The sequence below is a fragment of the Pyrus communis genome, chromosome 3 (genome assembly GCF_041283825.1).
Source record: "Pyrus communis isolate YQ-2024b chromosome 3, ASM4128382v1, whole genome shotgun sequence".
Taxonomy (NCBI): Eukaryota; Viridiplantae; Streptophyta; class Magnoliopsida; order Rosales; family Rosaceae; genus Pyrus; species Pyrus communis.
Genome location: NC_142567.1, coordinates 19,860,021 through 19,875,936, shown reverse-complemented (window position 1 = coordinate 19,875,936; position 15,916 = coordinate 19,860,021). Strand labels below are relative to the sequence as shown.

Below are 15,916 nucleotides of genomic sequence, written 5' to 3'. Positions count from 1 at the left end.
GAGCCGGCCGGGTTTTGGTTCAACCGGTCCATTACATTCGTCGTGATAATCGTAGTTGGCCAAAACATGAAGAAAGTAGCCGTTCGGACAGCGCGAAGCTCATGAAAACCGAAGACATGCAAAACACTCACTCGACTTATGTACTATTGACGACTCTAACTCTTACGATTCGCATGAAGAAATTAGCATATGAAAACAAAAATCACAGACTGATCAGGCTATAAAATCATATGCCTTCTCTTAGTTGAGAGTACAGCATTATTAATCTCGAGATTTTTTATTTGTCATTTCCTTTTCATCTTACTGTTTCTCTCTCACCTGGGAAAATGGCTGAGCAACAGCTCAAAGAACTCATCAGCTCCTTGAAAAACCAAGTAATTATTCAGTTAATTTGCTAATTGATATGCTTATTTTTATTTTGATTGATTTCCCTTTTCAAATTAATTTTTTGGAGTTTTTGGTTATAGTTCTTTCTTCCATTGCAAGATTATACGACGAGTTTGTGTCTCCCTTAATCAATTACCTGTAATCATAATTTTAGTGAGAAACAACCTTAATCTATTTTTGTTTTTCTTTAAGCTTGTGTCTCCCTCCAGTTTCCTTTTATTTAAACAATTACAATGAAAAATAAAAAAGTGAGAAATGAGGAGACTGAGGAGAGAGGGTATTGGATGAGAGAGAATTTTATTACTTCCTTAAACACAAGCATTCGCATTTTATATACTAATTAATTATTAACCATGTTTCCTGCAGGGGATTTTGACCGACTATATCGATGTAGTGAGATCGTTACAAGACGAAAACAATCCTCATTTTTTGGAAAATCTCATCCCTGACTTCTTTACGAGCACGGAAAAGAAAATAGCAAAGCTCACATCAAATCTGTAATTTCCTTCACTATTTTCTTTAAGTACAATTATTAATTGTTCTATTTTACATGCATGCATTATATATATTAACGATTGGAGAAACTTCAATTTTAGGAGTGAGGCTGATGTCAACTATTCCAGCATGTTTCATCTCGCCTACGAGATAAAGGGAGAAGCCTCATAGTACGTAATTGATTGCAATTAACAATTTCATATATATGAGTTATTTTCGTGTGTATATACATAAGTATACGTTGTTGTGTGTGTGTTTTTCTTAAATAATATGCTTGTTTTCTTAAATACCATTCATCCACAGATAGTTTATTGATCATATGATCTTGAAATTCAATTTTGGTTTCCTCTGCATTTACAAGTTTGGTTACGTCTGCATTTTTTGTTGTAACTTGTACATCATATATATAATAACCTTTTGCTTTGGTTAATTTACAGCCTAGCTTGTGCTCGGCTGGCCAATGTCTCCAAAGAGCTTGGGGATGCAAGTAATGCACAAAACAAAGACGAGTAAGACTTTGTTTCCTTGCCCCATATATATATATAGACACACACACACACACACACACACAGAGCGGTCATCAGTTAAGCTGCTAAATTAGCAGTAATGGCTTAATTAACATGCATCCACAAAATCAAACACACACAGATTAATCATTTCTTAATTATCATGTCTTGCTACATATTATCCAAGTTTTCTGAAGAAACTAAAGCATGTCTGTAATTTCCACAATCAATGAATTTTGAAGTTCTTTTTATAATTCTTTTGAATAATATTAATTGCACCTTCGTCTCTTAGGCATTTAAGCTCTTTCTTTTTTTTCCTTTCAAGACCATGGTACTTTCAAAATATGTATGTATGTATTGTACACGTGCTTAATCTAGCATATTGAAAGACCTCCTATACAAATTCTTGTCTAAGGAAAGTCTATTGTTTATAGGTGCCTGAGGCTTCTTGACAATGTCAAGAGTGAATATTATTACATGAAGCCGCATCTGAATCACATTGTTAAGGTACTAATTATATAATTGTTAACTTCTTTGATACTTTCTCAGCTTATATAAAGAACGTTTGTATATGCGTGTGTATATAATATATAAGTAATATATATATATATATATATATATATATGAATTTTACAATGACAAATACATAGAGAAACATGCTGTCGAAACAAAGAACAAAACTGGTCTAGATCATATCTGGACCGGACAAGTATAGAGAAAAACACTAATTTCTTTGGTAATTATCCACCCAGAAATCTTCTAATCTTCTAGTTTTTGTGCGCGCAGCTGGAGCGTGCAATTTATGAAAATCAGCAGGCTGGAAAGTAGAAAGTTCTCGATCGCTTTGTTCGATCGTCTCCAGAAGGCGTGATGTTTTCTTTATGTTAATTAGCTATGGAATAATTTCTATCAGTATAACTTACTCGGGTTATAGACTGATTTATGAGTTGCTCAATTTATGTTGGATTTGGTAATTGAACTAATTTTGAATATGTTCACTATGGAGTGAACAAATATATTCCGCTATTTAAGACTTGGTTAATTTTCTATCTATTTTATAAGTTTCTATAGATCTTATAGGAGATTTGCAACTTGATGTGTTTTTAGTGTTTTATGGCTAATGCTCGGTAAAACTTTTAGGCCACGAAATAAGGCAAAATCTTGTATACGGATTACACGTATGCGCCACACTCACACAAAGAATAAGCATGTGCGGGATATATATGCATGTAGGGGCTCACTTTTTGTGTAAGGTGCCATTTAAGAATGCTTGTATACAATGTTTTATGATGAAGTCTAACGACTTCGTCGAGATTAACTATGCTTGTTTCACAAGAGATAGAAACCTAATCTAATAAGGAATTAGTGGGTTTACAATAATTTTGGAGGCCTTACAATCTACGGACTAACGTGTGCCGTAAGTAATTATCACACTCCTAAGAGGATGCAATGTCTACTTCCTAGATATCCTCTGGGATTCTCTTGGTTTAATGAATAGTATAAATACACCATTCTAGGTTCATCTTTGGTAATGCAATTATCATACATTTATTCTCTTGCCCACCACTTGAGTCTTAATATTATATTGCTTACTAACTTGACTATCAAAGAGTCTTTAACCAGCACGCGTCAAAGAGTCTTTGACCAGCACGCCCACTTGGGCAGTGCGCAACCTAGGGATTTCTCTCTAAGTCTCTGATGATCCATCTTCTCTAATATTCTCTACGAGAAGATTCTCTCTGATCATCTTTCTAACAACATATTCTCGTCTGCATGTTGTTCGTCAATGCGTAGACATGGAGAAGTATCTCCTACATGCCCTGCCATAGGCTATTCCTAAAGGATGGTTCACGATGTTATACATATCACACCACTTCTTTCTTAGAACTACACCAGTGACTTGATTTTCCTTCCCAGAAATATGTAGGCAGTTCGGTCATGGATTCAATCACACCTCCACCCACTAATCAACCCCATTCTACCCTCATTGGAGATCATGGATAATTCTGACTGAATTACATCTTTATTCGTAAATATGTGTAATTTTGATTCCAATAATTAACATGGTGATTAAGTATGCCGATGACTTTTGGTGGCGAGAATGGTGGTGATAGCGGTTGCATGGGAGTTTAATGGCTTAACATGCAATCACTTCAAAAGGTTACATGTGGATGTACGTTTATGGCAGGTTTTAGTATAGTCAGGTGATACCAATTAGAGCTTGAAGTTAAAAGGTGTCACTTTCATTAACACTTCATGATGTTTATTTTGTTTTTGCAACATTTCGAAGTTAGAGAAATTATACCAACACTCCATGAATCTTTTAATTTTCTTCTACACAACAACAGAGTCGAATCGTCACACCGACCTCTCTGCTTGAGCATCATGTGACACACACTTGTTTTTTCGTTGCTAGCCTAGGAAAGAAGAAGGGAAAAAATATATAAAATATATAAAATAGAAAAAGAAAACAGAGCAAGAGAAATAAAAATTGGGTTTTCAAGCCCACGAGCAGTTGGTTGTTTGGTTTTGTTTGAAGTCCGATGTTGTCTGTTTGACTTTCACTCGAGTACTTGAACGTGAGACCACTCAAGTGATAGTGTGTATCTTTTTAAACGTTCATCGCCACATTGGGATATGAAAATCTCGTCCATTTAATTATAGAGACTACCATATGCTTTCTTTCCATACTCTCACCATCAGCATGTCTGAATCGTTAGTTTGCCAGTCCAGTTCCAGTTCCGTTCCAGTCCAATTCCTGTTTCAGTTTCATTGCTGCCAGTATCTATAGTCCAGTTCACCAGTCTGTCTGTGTGGGGAGCCTGCTCGGCTGCTTGACTGAGTCCACATCGGCATCTGCTTATTAGCAAAATATTAGTATTTTAGGTTTTTATTATTTGGATAGTTTCGGTATTTTACGTATTAGGATTTCTTAGGTTTTGATCTCTATAAATATAACTCGTAATTTAGTTTGAAGAGTAATTTAATCAAAATGTAACCTTTTGTTTGTAGTAATTTTGGTATTAATTTAATTTCAAGACCTGAGAATAATCCTAACCAACTAAATTGTCTTAGACAAACGATATATCACATCGTGAATGAGGAATTAGTCAGACGAGTGAGTCATCTCTCATTCAATGGGAATAAAGGGAAATATGCATGCAGATGCAATCAAATTCTTTAATTATTTGACATAGACTTGGCATGCATTCGGATTCACTAGCCCTTTGCGACTGCTAGTCCACGACTCCACGTACTGTAGGCCAGTCGGTAGCTCTATCATCTCTTAATTAATTAATTTCATAATTTGAGGTTGGCATGCATGCATGCATACATGGTGGTTAAAATTTGGTGACGGGGATTACTGGTGGGTGCATGGTTTTATTGGTTTTTATAAATTTGCGTGCTGTAAGACAGTATGTGGTTGCATACGTGTTTGATCTACTTTGTTGTTGCAAGTTTTAGGCTATTTAACATGCATGGAAATCTTGTTGAGAGAACTTTTCTTTTAAGCAAGGGACATAGCCGTATTGTTATGCTACTTGCATTTGGTCTAGTAATCAAACTTCTCTTCTCAATGTTTCATAGTTTGAACTTCCCCTTCCTCGTAAACAAGAGCATTACTATTGCTACCATCATTGTGTTTTTTTTGCGACGAAGTTAGAAAAAAATCTCTAATTCCACTTTTTATGAAGAAAAAAAAAAAAAAAAAACAACAAAACAACCAACTAATGTAAGTGTTTAGCTCAAAGTTGCAACTCACTACTAATCAACATCGGTATTACTCTCAACTTAATTACCTATATAATTCAGTAAGTGTCAGGGTATATACAAAAGACCATAGTAGTAAAAACATTTAATATATACTGTATTCTATTGTGTCAATATCTGATGTGGAATCTTCAACCGATTTACTTACATGGAATGTAATATGAAGGTACGAGGGATTAGAATGAATAGCTAGAGATGTGAAGGTCTGGGACAAACAACACCCCCATGTTAGGGCATGTTCACTTACCATATATGAGAATGAATATAAATGAGTATAATTTTCGATCTTGTGTTTACTAACATCTAAGGAATCAATTAATCATGTAGGTTTCATAAACTTTGGGTACAGGATATTTGAAAAATCAAGGTATTCCTTCAACATAGAGGAGACATTTTCGAAAACAAAGAGCCACAATGTTTATTTGGTCACCCAGGTTTCTAAGAGATTTCTAACTAACTACGAAGTACTTGTCTTCTTGCCACGAAAATAAAAGTATTATTTGTCTCTTAAACACTTGAAAACCCCGCTCTTTACTTCCTTAATTATTCTAAAATATACATTCTTTTTGGTTTATTCATAGTGCAAATAAAGAAAGATAAGTATTATATAATATGATATGATACTAATTTGGAGATTGTTCCTAAAGTTGACCACTTAATCTAATTGCAGTGATTGGTTTCCACTAATTTAATTAATATGATTAAGTAATACCAAATGGAAGCATTTGATGCGGCGATTATTATTACTTTAAAATTATAATATGGTTAAAAAGTTTATTCCCATGGTCCCTGCGTAATTATGAAATCTATCATCGATGGTCTTAATCTCTTCTCTTTCTGCAGAATATATAATAAGTATTTTTGTTGTTACTCAATACTATGGTCTGGTGATATTCCCTTTTGTTTAGTAGTGTGAGGTTTTAGGTTTAAATTTCATGGATGGTGAATTCGATATCAAATTAGACTGTCCATTGTGTGGCTTAGCCGAACTCTCTATCTCCTACCAAATTAGGCTACCCATTAACTAGCTTAGCTGAACTTCCTTTTTTTTTAGTGTAAAAATATCGATGTAATAAAAGAAAATGGTATTTTTGTTCAGCAGCACATGCATTGCATCCCAATCAAAGTTTTCTTTGCGAAACTAGAAGGAACAAACCAGGTTCCGGTCTCGAGAAACTCCCCCACGTCTCGTGCGGAGACGTGCATCGTTTACCAATATCGTTTGGGGCACCGGACGCACCATGCTTCGTATGGGCAAACCCAAATCACACTTCGCCGGGCACATGGGTTTTTGTTTTGATTTTCTCGATCGTCTTATTTGGTTGACCTTGGATACTTTTCTCAACGTTTGGAAATGTGCATTTGTTGCAAGTGGTGAATTTGTTGGATGGTTACGATCTTTCTTTTTAATTTACGGAATTTCGAGTTTCAATCCTCTCTTTTTAACTTAAAATTAGTTGCAATTCAAGTGATCCTAGCCAAACAATTATTAACTTTTTTGATCTCGTAATTATTCTCTTCCTAATGTAGGAAGATATGAACTTTTGAGTCTCCCCTTTTTTTATTAGAAAAAAATACGTGATCATAGCCTAAAATCAAGTTATTCCAAAGGGAAAGAATTTCATTACACTCGGTGCACCAATTTTTTTTTTTAGTGTTCATCTAGAGGGTTTAATTTAGGACTATCTTATAACTTCGAGAGAAAAAAAAATACTATTAAAATAATGGCATGTTTTAATTAACAAAAATGTGAAAATAAAAGAATTAGAAATCTTAGACGTAGGATCAATTAGCCACTTGTTGATATGATTTTTTATTTTTAAATATTTGATTATGGATTTTGAAGAGAAATATTTATATTTTTGATTCCATATGTATATAAATATAATTGAAAGTTAAGGAGTGAAATAATTTTTATATTCAAATATTTGTAAATGCATGTAAGTCAATGATTCAAAATCATATTCCTTGTAAGTAAATATACCCACAAATTGTTTGTAGATCTTACTATTTTTGGTGCGAAAACCTAACACAATATGACCTGGTTTGGTACTGAGGTGATTCTGAAAAAAGCTGGTATCAAAAAAAGCTGGGAGCTGTTTTTGTGTTTGGTAAACATTCATCTTCAGCTTTTTTTCACAGTTTTGAGTGAAAAAAAGCCAAAAACAAGAAGCTGCAAAATCCAGCTTTGAAAAACTAGTTTTTTTTCACATTTGTTTTACATAAAAGTTTACCAAACACTATAATATTGCTTTTTTTTTTTTTCAAAAGCACTTTTACAAAAAAGTTTACCAAACACTCTGCGGCTTTATTTCATAGCTGCTTATTCTTACAGCACAGCAAAAACAACATTTTTTCAAAACACAGTAATACCAAACCAGCCCTATTTCCAATTAGAAACGTAGACTTTACAATACACACACTACTTAGCTAGCCACAAATAAAAATCCATCTGGATGAGTACCATATATATATATATATATATATATATATCGCCTTTTCCATCTGTGTGAGTACCATAAAAATTCATGTGAACAGAACTTGAGACATTCTTTACTGATAAAAAAATTAAATACGCTACACACAATTTGTATTGTAATTGTACCCACCATCCAAAGACTCCATGATTGGATAATAAGAATCTCACAAACAAGGCCCACCTTTGGCAACCCAAACCTACGACATGGCCCAAGCCCAACAGTCTCTCTCTACTCTCTTGTCTCCCCCGCCCTTCAAAACCTCTTCTCACTCCCTCCTCACTCTCTCAGACACAACTCTCTCTCCTTCCTTCTCTCTCTCCTGTCTCTCACCTCCGCAATGGAGCCGTGGCTTGACGACTTAGCCGACGACCTCCAAAGCCTGAGCTTCACCTCCACCACAACCACCAACACCAACACCACCAAGCGCAGCACTAGCTCCTGCTCCGAATCCACGCTCCCGCCCTCCGCCTCCTCCTCCGCTCGCCTCCCCGCCTCCGTAATCCCCAAGCCCCGACCCCAATCCTCCTCCTCCGACCCCCTCTGGTCCGCAATATACAAGATCCGATCCGAATCCCCGACCCGGCAACTCTCCCTCTCTGACCTCAAATTCGCAGAGCGCCTCGGCTCCGGCGACATCGGTTCCGTCTACTTAGCCGAGTTGAAGTCCCCCGCTGGGGCCCAGGGGTGCGTATTTGCGGCGAAGGTGATGGACAAGAAGGAGCTGATCAGCCGGAGCAAGGAAGGGCGGGCCAGGACGGAGAAGGAAATACTGGAAATGTTGGAGCACCCGTTTTTGCCCACGCTCTATGCGAGCATCGACGCGCCCAACTGGCTTTTCCTGCTCACCGAGTTCTGCCCCGGCGGCGATCTCCACGTTCTCCGCCAGCGCCAGCCGCTCAAACGCTTCGACGAACATGCCGTCAGGTGCGCACCTTACCTTCCTCCCTCAATTCCGAAATTAAATTCACAGCAGTAATTACGACGAATACAGTTTTTTCCTTTTTAATGTTTTAATTTTTTAATTGATTTTTATTTTAAAATTTGTTTTTAATTAGTTTGAAAAGCATTAAAAAAAATAAAAAAATAAAAAAAACCATCGGAGGGGTTAGATTTGATATTTTTGTTTGCGTTTTGCACGGTTCAGAGTTTCTGAATCGTTATGTGGGGCCTGGACACCAACAGCTTTACCTGTCTGCTTGTTGGTGGGGTCTACCGATTTCAATGAAATAGATTTACGGTGTGCACCTGATAAATCTGGAGATATAGATAGATGGGTGAACTTGAAATTTAGGATTTTGGAGTAAATTGTCAACTGTGGTTAAGCACACGTCACCACGCTACAAGGAAAATCAAATTGCATGAATCGGGTTTAGTACGTCGCTCGTGAATTTTTTTAGTTACTTTTTTGTAAATAATATGATTGATCTAAGCTACATTAAGAATATAGAGAATTAGAACTCTAGGGTTCACTTGGAGTGCTGTGTCTATTAAGACCATTTACCACTAGTATCTGAAGAATAACTTGTATGAAACGAGTTCATCGTCATAATGTTCTTGTTGAAAAATACTATACTATATTGAGAAAAACTTACAAATATACTATTGGACTAAGTCGTTACAGTGGCAAACGCGTTTTATATAATTTATTTTTCTTAAGGTACAACGGGGCGCATTTATTTGGTTTAAATTTGTTTTGGTTTATTTTTTTTTTATAGAGCATTTATTTGGTTAGAAGTACTTCGATGAGTGCCGTCTTCTGTTAGTTAGATTTACATTGACTGTTACGTGCTTAAAAAGGCCAATAATTACATGCACGTGCACACTGTAGTAGTTTTAAGTCAAGCCTACCACTAAACCTCCTTCAAAAATGAAAAATAAAATAAAACATGTGCTACAGTAGACTTTGCAGTGTAGTTTTCTTCTCTTTGCCAGATCACATTTTTGCCCCTGTATTTTCCCCCGTTTTCGCTTTTGTCCTGGTCGTTTAGGCAACTTCTGTCCTTTAGTTTTGTTTCGTTAGCAATCAAGTCCTACAGGTATAAAATTGTTAAACAAGATTGTCGAGCGATTACGTTTTCAGTCGATTGCAAATGTTTTGGATAGACATAAACACCCTCACATGTAGTGGTTGCATATTCCCTCTGAATTTCATCTCCGCATGACTAAAACTGTCAAAACGCAAATGACGGGTGCCAAAAGTGAAAAAAAGAAATCCTACGAGGACAAACTTGTAATTTTAGTTTGTGGGTAATAAGCATATTATTTTCCTAAGCTAGTATAGTTTGGAAGGTCAACCACTGGTTGTTGCCAAAAGGCAGAGCGCTATTAGTAGTGCACTGTGTTTGATGTGATCATCTGATTTGGCATAACATAATTGGATTGTTTTTCAAGCACTATATACAACACAACCGTCGGTTGAGCAATAAAATGCCTTAAAACTGCATGGACCTTTACGCCCTTCATAAGATAAGAGTAACCTCGTGGTTTTAAGGTGACCCGTGGATTTGATAAACCTGAATTCAATTCCCTTGATAGAATTTAAGACTCTCATTAATTATGTGTAGGTTTTATTTTGGTCCATTGATATATAAATGCTGGTTATGATGTTAATTTGATGTTTCTCTTTAGTATTATTGGATGGTTATGTGTGGCTCTAGTGTGTCCGCCCATATGCAGTAGGTTAGCAACAACAACAACCCATGATTTTTAAAATCAGAGTCATTAATTTTGGTACCTAAAGGCTGACCCATTAATTTAATTTAAGCCATTTTCATTGCATTAACATGATAGGATCAATGACAGAGATTTTTAAAAGAGAACATTGAATAATTTTTATGGGAGGGTTTTTTGTTTCTTTCCATTTCTTGTTGATTTCTAGGGTAGGTTTCATTCCGATGGACCAAACAGATCCCTTCAAATCTAAATTTAGGTCTATTGGGTTCAGATAATTGTTGCAGGATTACTGGGTTCTTTCTTTTAATTAAGGATATCCCAAAATAGTGGCACCAATATTGTTTTATTGCTCTTTGTCTTGTGGTTGAGAGTACTCTTAATTTAGGCCTAATGTGGTTCAAGAATGCCTTGGCAAGAATCGAACTTAAGACCTCTCACTTACAAGTGAAGAGGAATACCACTCGACCGTAGTACTAAGGGCTGGTTTGGTATCGCTGTGCTTTGAAAAAAAGCTGCTTCTGTTGTACTGTGAGAATAAGCTCATTTTTGCTGTTTCACGTTTTCAACTTTTTTTCACCCAAAACTGTGAAAATAAGCTGTTTTTAAGTGTTTACCAAACATTTTTTTGAGCTCAATTTTTTTTTTTTATACCCACTTTTTTTAAAATCACTTCAGTACCAAACCAGTATTAACTAGTGACTTAAAACCACAAAATTTAATTATAGTAGGGATAAGGTCCAGCAGTCTGAGTATGTCTGCAAAGGAAAGGCGAAATGCCGACGTGAAGTGGGACACAAAAACATGATTTAGGGGGCAACTTGAGTCAAAGTGACTTCCGGAGGGGCAAAGTGGGATTCACGGACACTCTTAGGAGGCAATACTGTGATTAAGCGTAATAGTAAAAATGTTTGCAAGTAAAAGATAGAGTTAAGGAAGAAAGGTGAAATGTTGTTAGTGTTATCTGTTTTCTTACCAACAAAAAATCATGAGCTTCTCTTTCAACTTTGTCCACTCCAAAAGTATTCCCAACTAACCACATTAAGGGCATGGGGCAGGGGAATAAAGGTGAATTTTTTATATGCTTTTGGAATTCATTGGTGATAGGTGAAAGTAGAAAGTTGTTGTGTGTCCTTCGACTAATTTATGATACATTTCTCTTCTGTCTAGATAGGTTTGGAAAGATTGCAAACGACATGGACAAAAGCACACCAAAAGTACTTATTTTCATCAATTATATGCAAGTGCTTTTCGGTTTTCGTTATCGGTCATCAATTATATGCAGTTGGTGGTGATAATTGCAATTTGCAAATGCTTTTTACTGCATGTGTTTTTATCATTAACTTGCAAATTGATTGAGAGCACCGTTAATTTAGACAGTTATGTCTTTTGAATTTCACCTAAGACTTCTATATATGATTGAAGTAGGGGTAAGGTCCAGTAGTCTATGATCAGCTTTTTCTTGCCAAGAAAGGTAAAATGAAGTTAAATGATGCTAGGAAGACTCCTTCAAAAAGTTAATAGTATTGTCACTTATTACCATGTTCTAGTGGTATTTTTCTTCACTTGTAAGTGAGAGGTCTTAGGTTCAATTATCGCCAATGACGAATTTGAATCACATTATTGCTAGCCTATTGTGAAGCTAAGCCCACCCCTCTTCCCCCTTAGTGTAGATAATATCGTTTGTTCAAAAACAAAAAAAGTTAATAGTAGTAATGTTAGGGAGTAAAAGATCAAGGCAAGGAAGAACAAAGGTAATATATTGTTAATAACCCAACCTTTTCCCCACTTTTATCTTTTATCTATTGGGACGTGATTTCCGGACACCTTTTTCTCCTCCGACGCACTTATGTTTATTCTAGCCTTTTGATTGATTAAATCAAAGATAATCAAGGGACAGGATCAACTGGGGTGTGCAGAAAGAGAAAAAAAATGTGCGGAATTTACTTTCCTGAAGTGACCCCAACCAAACATATGAAATTAAAAAACATGGGGCCATTTAAGTTTGGGATTTAGGAAGGGCTACCAAGTTGTTCAACTTTAGGTGTAGTAACAGCAAAGAAAATAATAATAATAAAAAGTAAAGTAGGTCAGGTTGTGTAAATATAGTAGAATTTATGGGGTGCCTTGCAATTAATTGGTGATGTACTAATATCTCATATGCTTAGAAAAGTGGGGAAGGATAATACAAACCATATGGAGACAATCACATAAAAAAACACTGATGATTTTCATCAATGACCATCAATTATATGAAATGCATCTCACTATCAGTTACCATTAATTATAAGAAGCTGCTGGTAATAGTTGCAGCTGCATTTTACTACCATGTCATGAATTGCTTGCATTTTTATTTTATTACCATGTCATGAATTGCTTGCATTTTTATTTTTTTATCATTGACTTGCAAATTAAAAGACATCTAAACATATCCTTCTTTCCTTCCTTAATAACAAGACCCGAAACCCTCTCCGACACCAAAAACAAGAAACATTTCAATTTTATTTACAACGGGTGGGTAACCAAATCTTGAAATATCGAGGCTGTATGATAATCATTTTGTTTTCATTTTTCAGGTTTTAGCCTTTTGTTTTAAGTCTTCACTTTGTTTGAAAACTAGAAACCGAGAGCTTGTTTGGTAACTGTTTTCAGTTTTCACTTTTAAAGAAAACCGATACATTATTTTTCTTTTCTTTGCAATAACATTTTGGTAAACAAATGTATTTTAGTTAAATGTAGACAAAACCATCACGGGGTGGCCTAGTGGTTGGGGACGAATTTCAAGCCCTATTTCACACCGCACGTCCTAGGTTCGATTCTAGCATTGGTGCATCACACGATAATGGCCAAGAGGAGGTTAAAATGCCTTTGTGAGTCTTCTAGGCCCCGGATGGACGGACTCTTCGCCACCAACTGGTCCTTTTTAAAAATAAAAAAAAAATGTAGACAAGTGAACAAAATGTTGGTTTTATGTTGGCAGGCTACAGTATAGGTTACATTAGAATTGATGTGGTTGGTTTGGTTGTGTCCTATATCATAATCCTTGCTGTTGCAAAAGAATATCAAAAGTTTTATTTTCTTATCATTTAGTTTATCATGCAATAATATCATAGCCTAGCCAATGATTTTTTTCATTGTTTTCCCTTTTCAAATGATTGAGCATGAACATGATTAAGGATTTGTGGTTAATCATCTAATTTGAATAATTGATTATGTTTTGTCTTAAAACGAAATTATGAACATTTAGAGGATACTCATCAGTTATTGGCTCTTTTTATATCGTTCAAAGTGCTCCCGTAATCAACAGATGATGATATAACAAATCATATGTTGAATCCATGATTAGCATACTAACTGGTGTTTAATCTCATGATTAGGTTCTACGCATCGGAGGTGGTTGTAGCTCTAGAGTACCTCCACATGATGGGAATTGTGTACCGTGATCTGAAGCCGGAAAATGTGTTGGTTCGATCCGATGGCCATATCATGCTTACAGATTTTGACCTCTCGTTAAAATGCGACGATGGTACATCAACGCCTCAGATCATCTCTACCCAAAATACCCCAAATGCTGCACTACAAAAAGGCTACTCACTCGATCCGCCCCCGTTTGCATCCTCTTCATGCATTCTTCCCAGTTGTATGGTCCCCTCCGTGTCATGTTTCCACCCGAAAAGCAAGCGGAAGAAGAAGCAGAGCCATAAAAATGGCCCCGAGTTTGTGTCTGAGCCCGTGGACGTTCGGTCCATGTCGTTTGTCGGGACCCATGAGTACTTGGCCCCGGAGATTGTGTCCGGCGAGGGGCATGGTAGTGCAGTGGACTGGTGGACGTTAGGGATATTTATTTTTGAACTGTTCTATGGTGTGACACCCTTTAGGGGTGTGGACAATGAGCTAACCCTAGCTAACATTGTGGCTCGAGCCCTGGAGCTTCCGAAAGAACCGGCAGTGCCCAGCACGGCCAAGGACCTCATCTCACAGTTGTTGGTCAAGGATCCGGCTCGGCGTTTGGGATCGTTGATGGGTGCATCAGCAGTCAAGAGGCACCCATTTTTCCAAGGGGTTAATTGGGCATTGTTGAGATGTACACCTCCACCATTTATTCCCCCACCATTTAAGAGGCGAGTTGTATCTGATCAAAGTTGTACTGAGAAAATGGAATATTATTAGTCACAAAACAAATTAAATAAGAAATATATATTTCATGTTTCAAACTCGTGTCACAGATTTTTCATCGTTCCTTGCATTGTCACGAAATAAGCTTAATGTTGATAACATGTGTACATTTGCTCTTAAACACTCCATCAAATTGATATTTTTAGACAAAATGATATTCTTAACTATTTTAGTCGATGAAAAAAAGATTTGAAATTAAGTGAGTGAAAGAAAGGACAATCTCTCTGACTAATTGACTTAAACCAACATCTACAGCATATTCAATCTCGCTAAAATGATCATTCTTTGAAATTTGATCAATATCATCAAATACTAAATCAATAATATTGTCAATATAGGTACTTGATATTGATCCTATTAGCAATTTTATCATTATTTTAAAAAAAAAATGGGACCAGCTGGTGGCTTCGCCACGGTAGTCCACCTTTTCAGAAGCCGGATAGACTCATAGAGGCATTTCAGTCTCCCTTGACCACCATCGTACGATTCACTAGCACCATAAATCGAATTTAGAACGTGTAATGTGAAATAATAATTTTATTATTTGAAGAAAATAAAATAGGAAATTAAGCACAACATGTGACAGCCTAATTTATGTGGCCACATATGATTTGGAAACTCTCCTTCAAACCGACATGTACTAAATTAATTCACATATTTCCAAAGTCAATGCCGGTGTTGGGATGGAAGCCTTGGATCCCGACAATATGAACATAAACAACGATATTGACTTTGGAAAGGATAAATACACCCGCCTGGCTTACGCTGTCCACCCGATCACGGTCCCCCCCGCCCCGGCCCCTGAAGCCTTTTGGAGCTTTCGGCGCGGTGGATCGCGTTGGATGGAATTTGTAGTGTTTGGATGTGAGAAATTGTGAAATATGCGTGTTTGGTTGTGGGGAGGCCATGCCCTTCCCACGTGAAGTGTTTCGTTTGGGAGGAGAAGGTGGGGTTTGGGTTAGGTTAGAAGGTGTTTGAGAGCTACTATTGTTGAAATTTTGTTTACCTCACATGATTTTTGGTTGCTTGCTTGGAAAGTTTCACTCATCTCCAATAAATTTTATTTTGTTTTGGGACGAGTAACGTGGACATTCTTGTTTGTATCTTTTTGTTTTGTTTTTCTTTTCTGAATTTGTATCTCGTATTTGTTCTTAACAAAGGTGGATTGAGTTTTGAAAATCTAGTATTGACACGAATAGTCTACGCACTCTTCATTGTTTATCTTTTAATCACATTTTACTGATGTAGTTTTTCATTAGTAACCCCTCTAATTTGGCAAATGGGTCTTCTTTGTCATGGCTGTGTCAATTTGCTTTTTTAACGTGCTCATTAAGCTAATAGGTTCAAAAATTCAAATCCGAACTAGGCGTGTTAGCCTATTACCAATTTTTATACTAAAAATGTTATTGGGCCTTGTTGGCCTGATAAGAT

General features: G+C 36.4%; 2 protein-coding genes across 2 annotated transcripts; both read left to right on the top strand.

The window, feature by feature from the left end:
* Positions 1–234: 234 nt before the first annotated feature.
* On the top strand, positions 235–2,465 carry LOC148698105 (histidine-containing phosphotransfer protein 5-like). The gene is made up of 6 exons (XM_088691227.1): positions 235–374; positions 754–884; positions 984–1,052; positions 1,320–1,391; positions 1,823–1,895; positions 2,175–2,465. Exons 1-6 carry the CDS (start codon positions 327–329, stop codon positions 2,214–2,216), a joined length of 435 nt encoding a protein of 144 aa, XP_088547353.1. The 5' UTR covers positions 235–326; the 3' UTR covers positions 2,217–2,465.
* Positions 2,466–7,908: 5,443 nt separating this feature from the next.
* Positions 7,909–14,523, top strand: LOC137715318 (protein kinase G11A). The gene is made up of 2 exons (XM_068454600.2): positions 7,909–8,563; positions 13,687–14,523. The coding sequence occupies exons 1-2, from the start codon at positions 7,977–7,979 to the stop codon at positions 14,477–14,479; spliced, it is 1,380 nt and encodes a 459-aa protein (XP_068310701.1). The 5' UTR covers positions 7,909–7,976; the 3' UTR covers positions 14,480–14,523.
* Positions 14,524–15,916: the final 1,393 nt, after the last annotated feature.

What these genes read in the sequence shown, in the direction of transcription:
- LOC148698105 (XM_088691227.1), top strand. Translation starts at nt 327, where the DNA reads ATGGCTGAGCAACAGCTCAAAGAACTCATCAGCTCCTTGAAAAACCAA. An exon ending in TCAGCTCCTTGAAAAACCAA is followed by an intron (nt 375 to 753) that starts GTAATTATTCAG and finishes TGTTTCCTGCAG; the next exon opens with GGGATTTTGACCGACTATAT. An exon ending in ATCTGAATCACATTGTTAAG is followed by an intron (nt 1,896 to 2,174) that starts GTACTAATTATA and finishes TTGTGCGCGCAG; the next exon opens with CTGGAGCGTGCAATTTATGA.
- LOC137715318 (XM_068454600.2), top strand. Translation starts at nt 7,977, where the DNA reads ATGGAGCCGTGGCTTGACGACTTAGCCGACGACCTCCAAAGCCTGAGC. An exon ending in TTCGACGAACATGCCGTCAG is followed by an intron (nt 8,564 to 13,686) that starts GTGCGCACCTTA and finishes TCTCATGATTAG; the next exon opens with GTTCTACGCATCGGAGGTGG.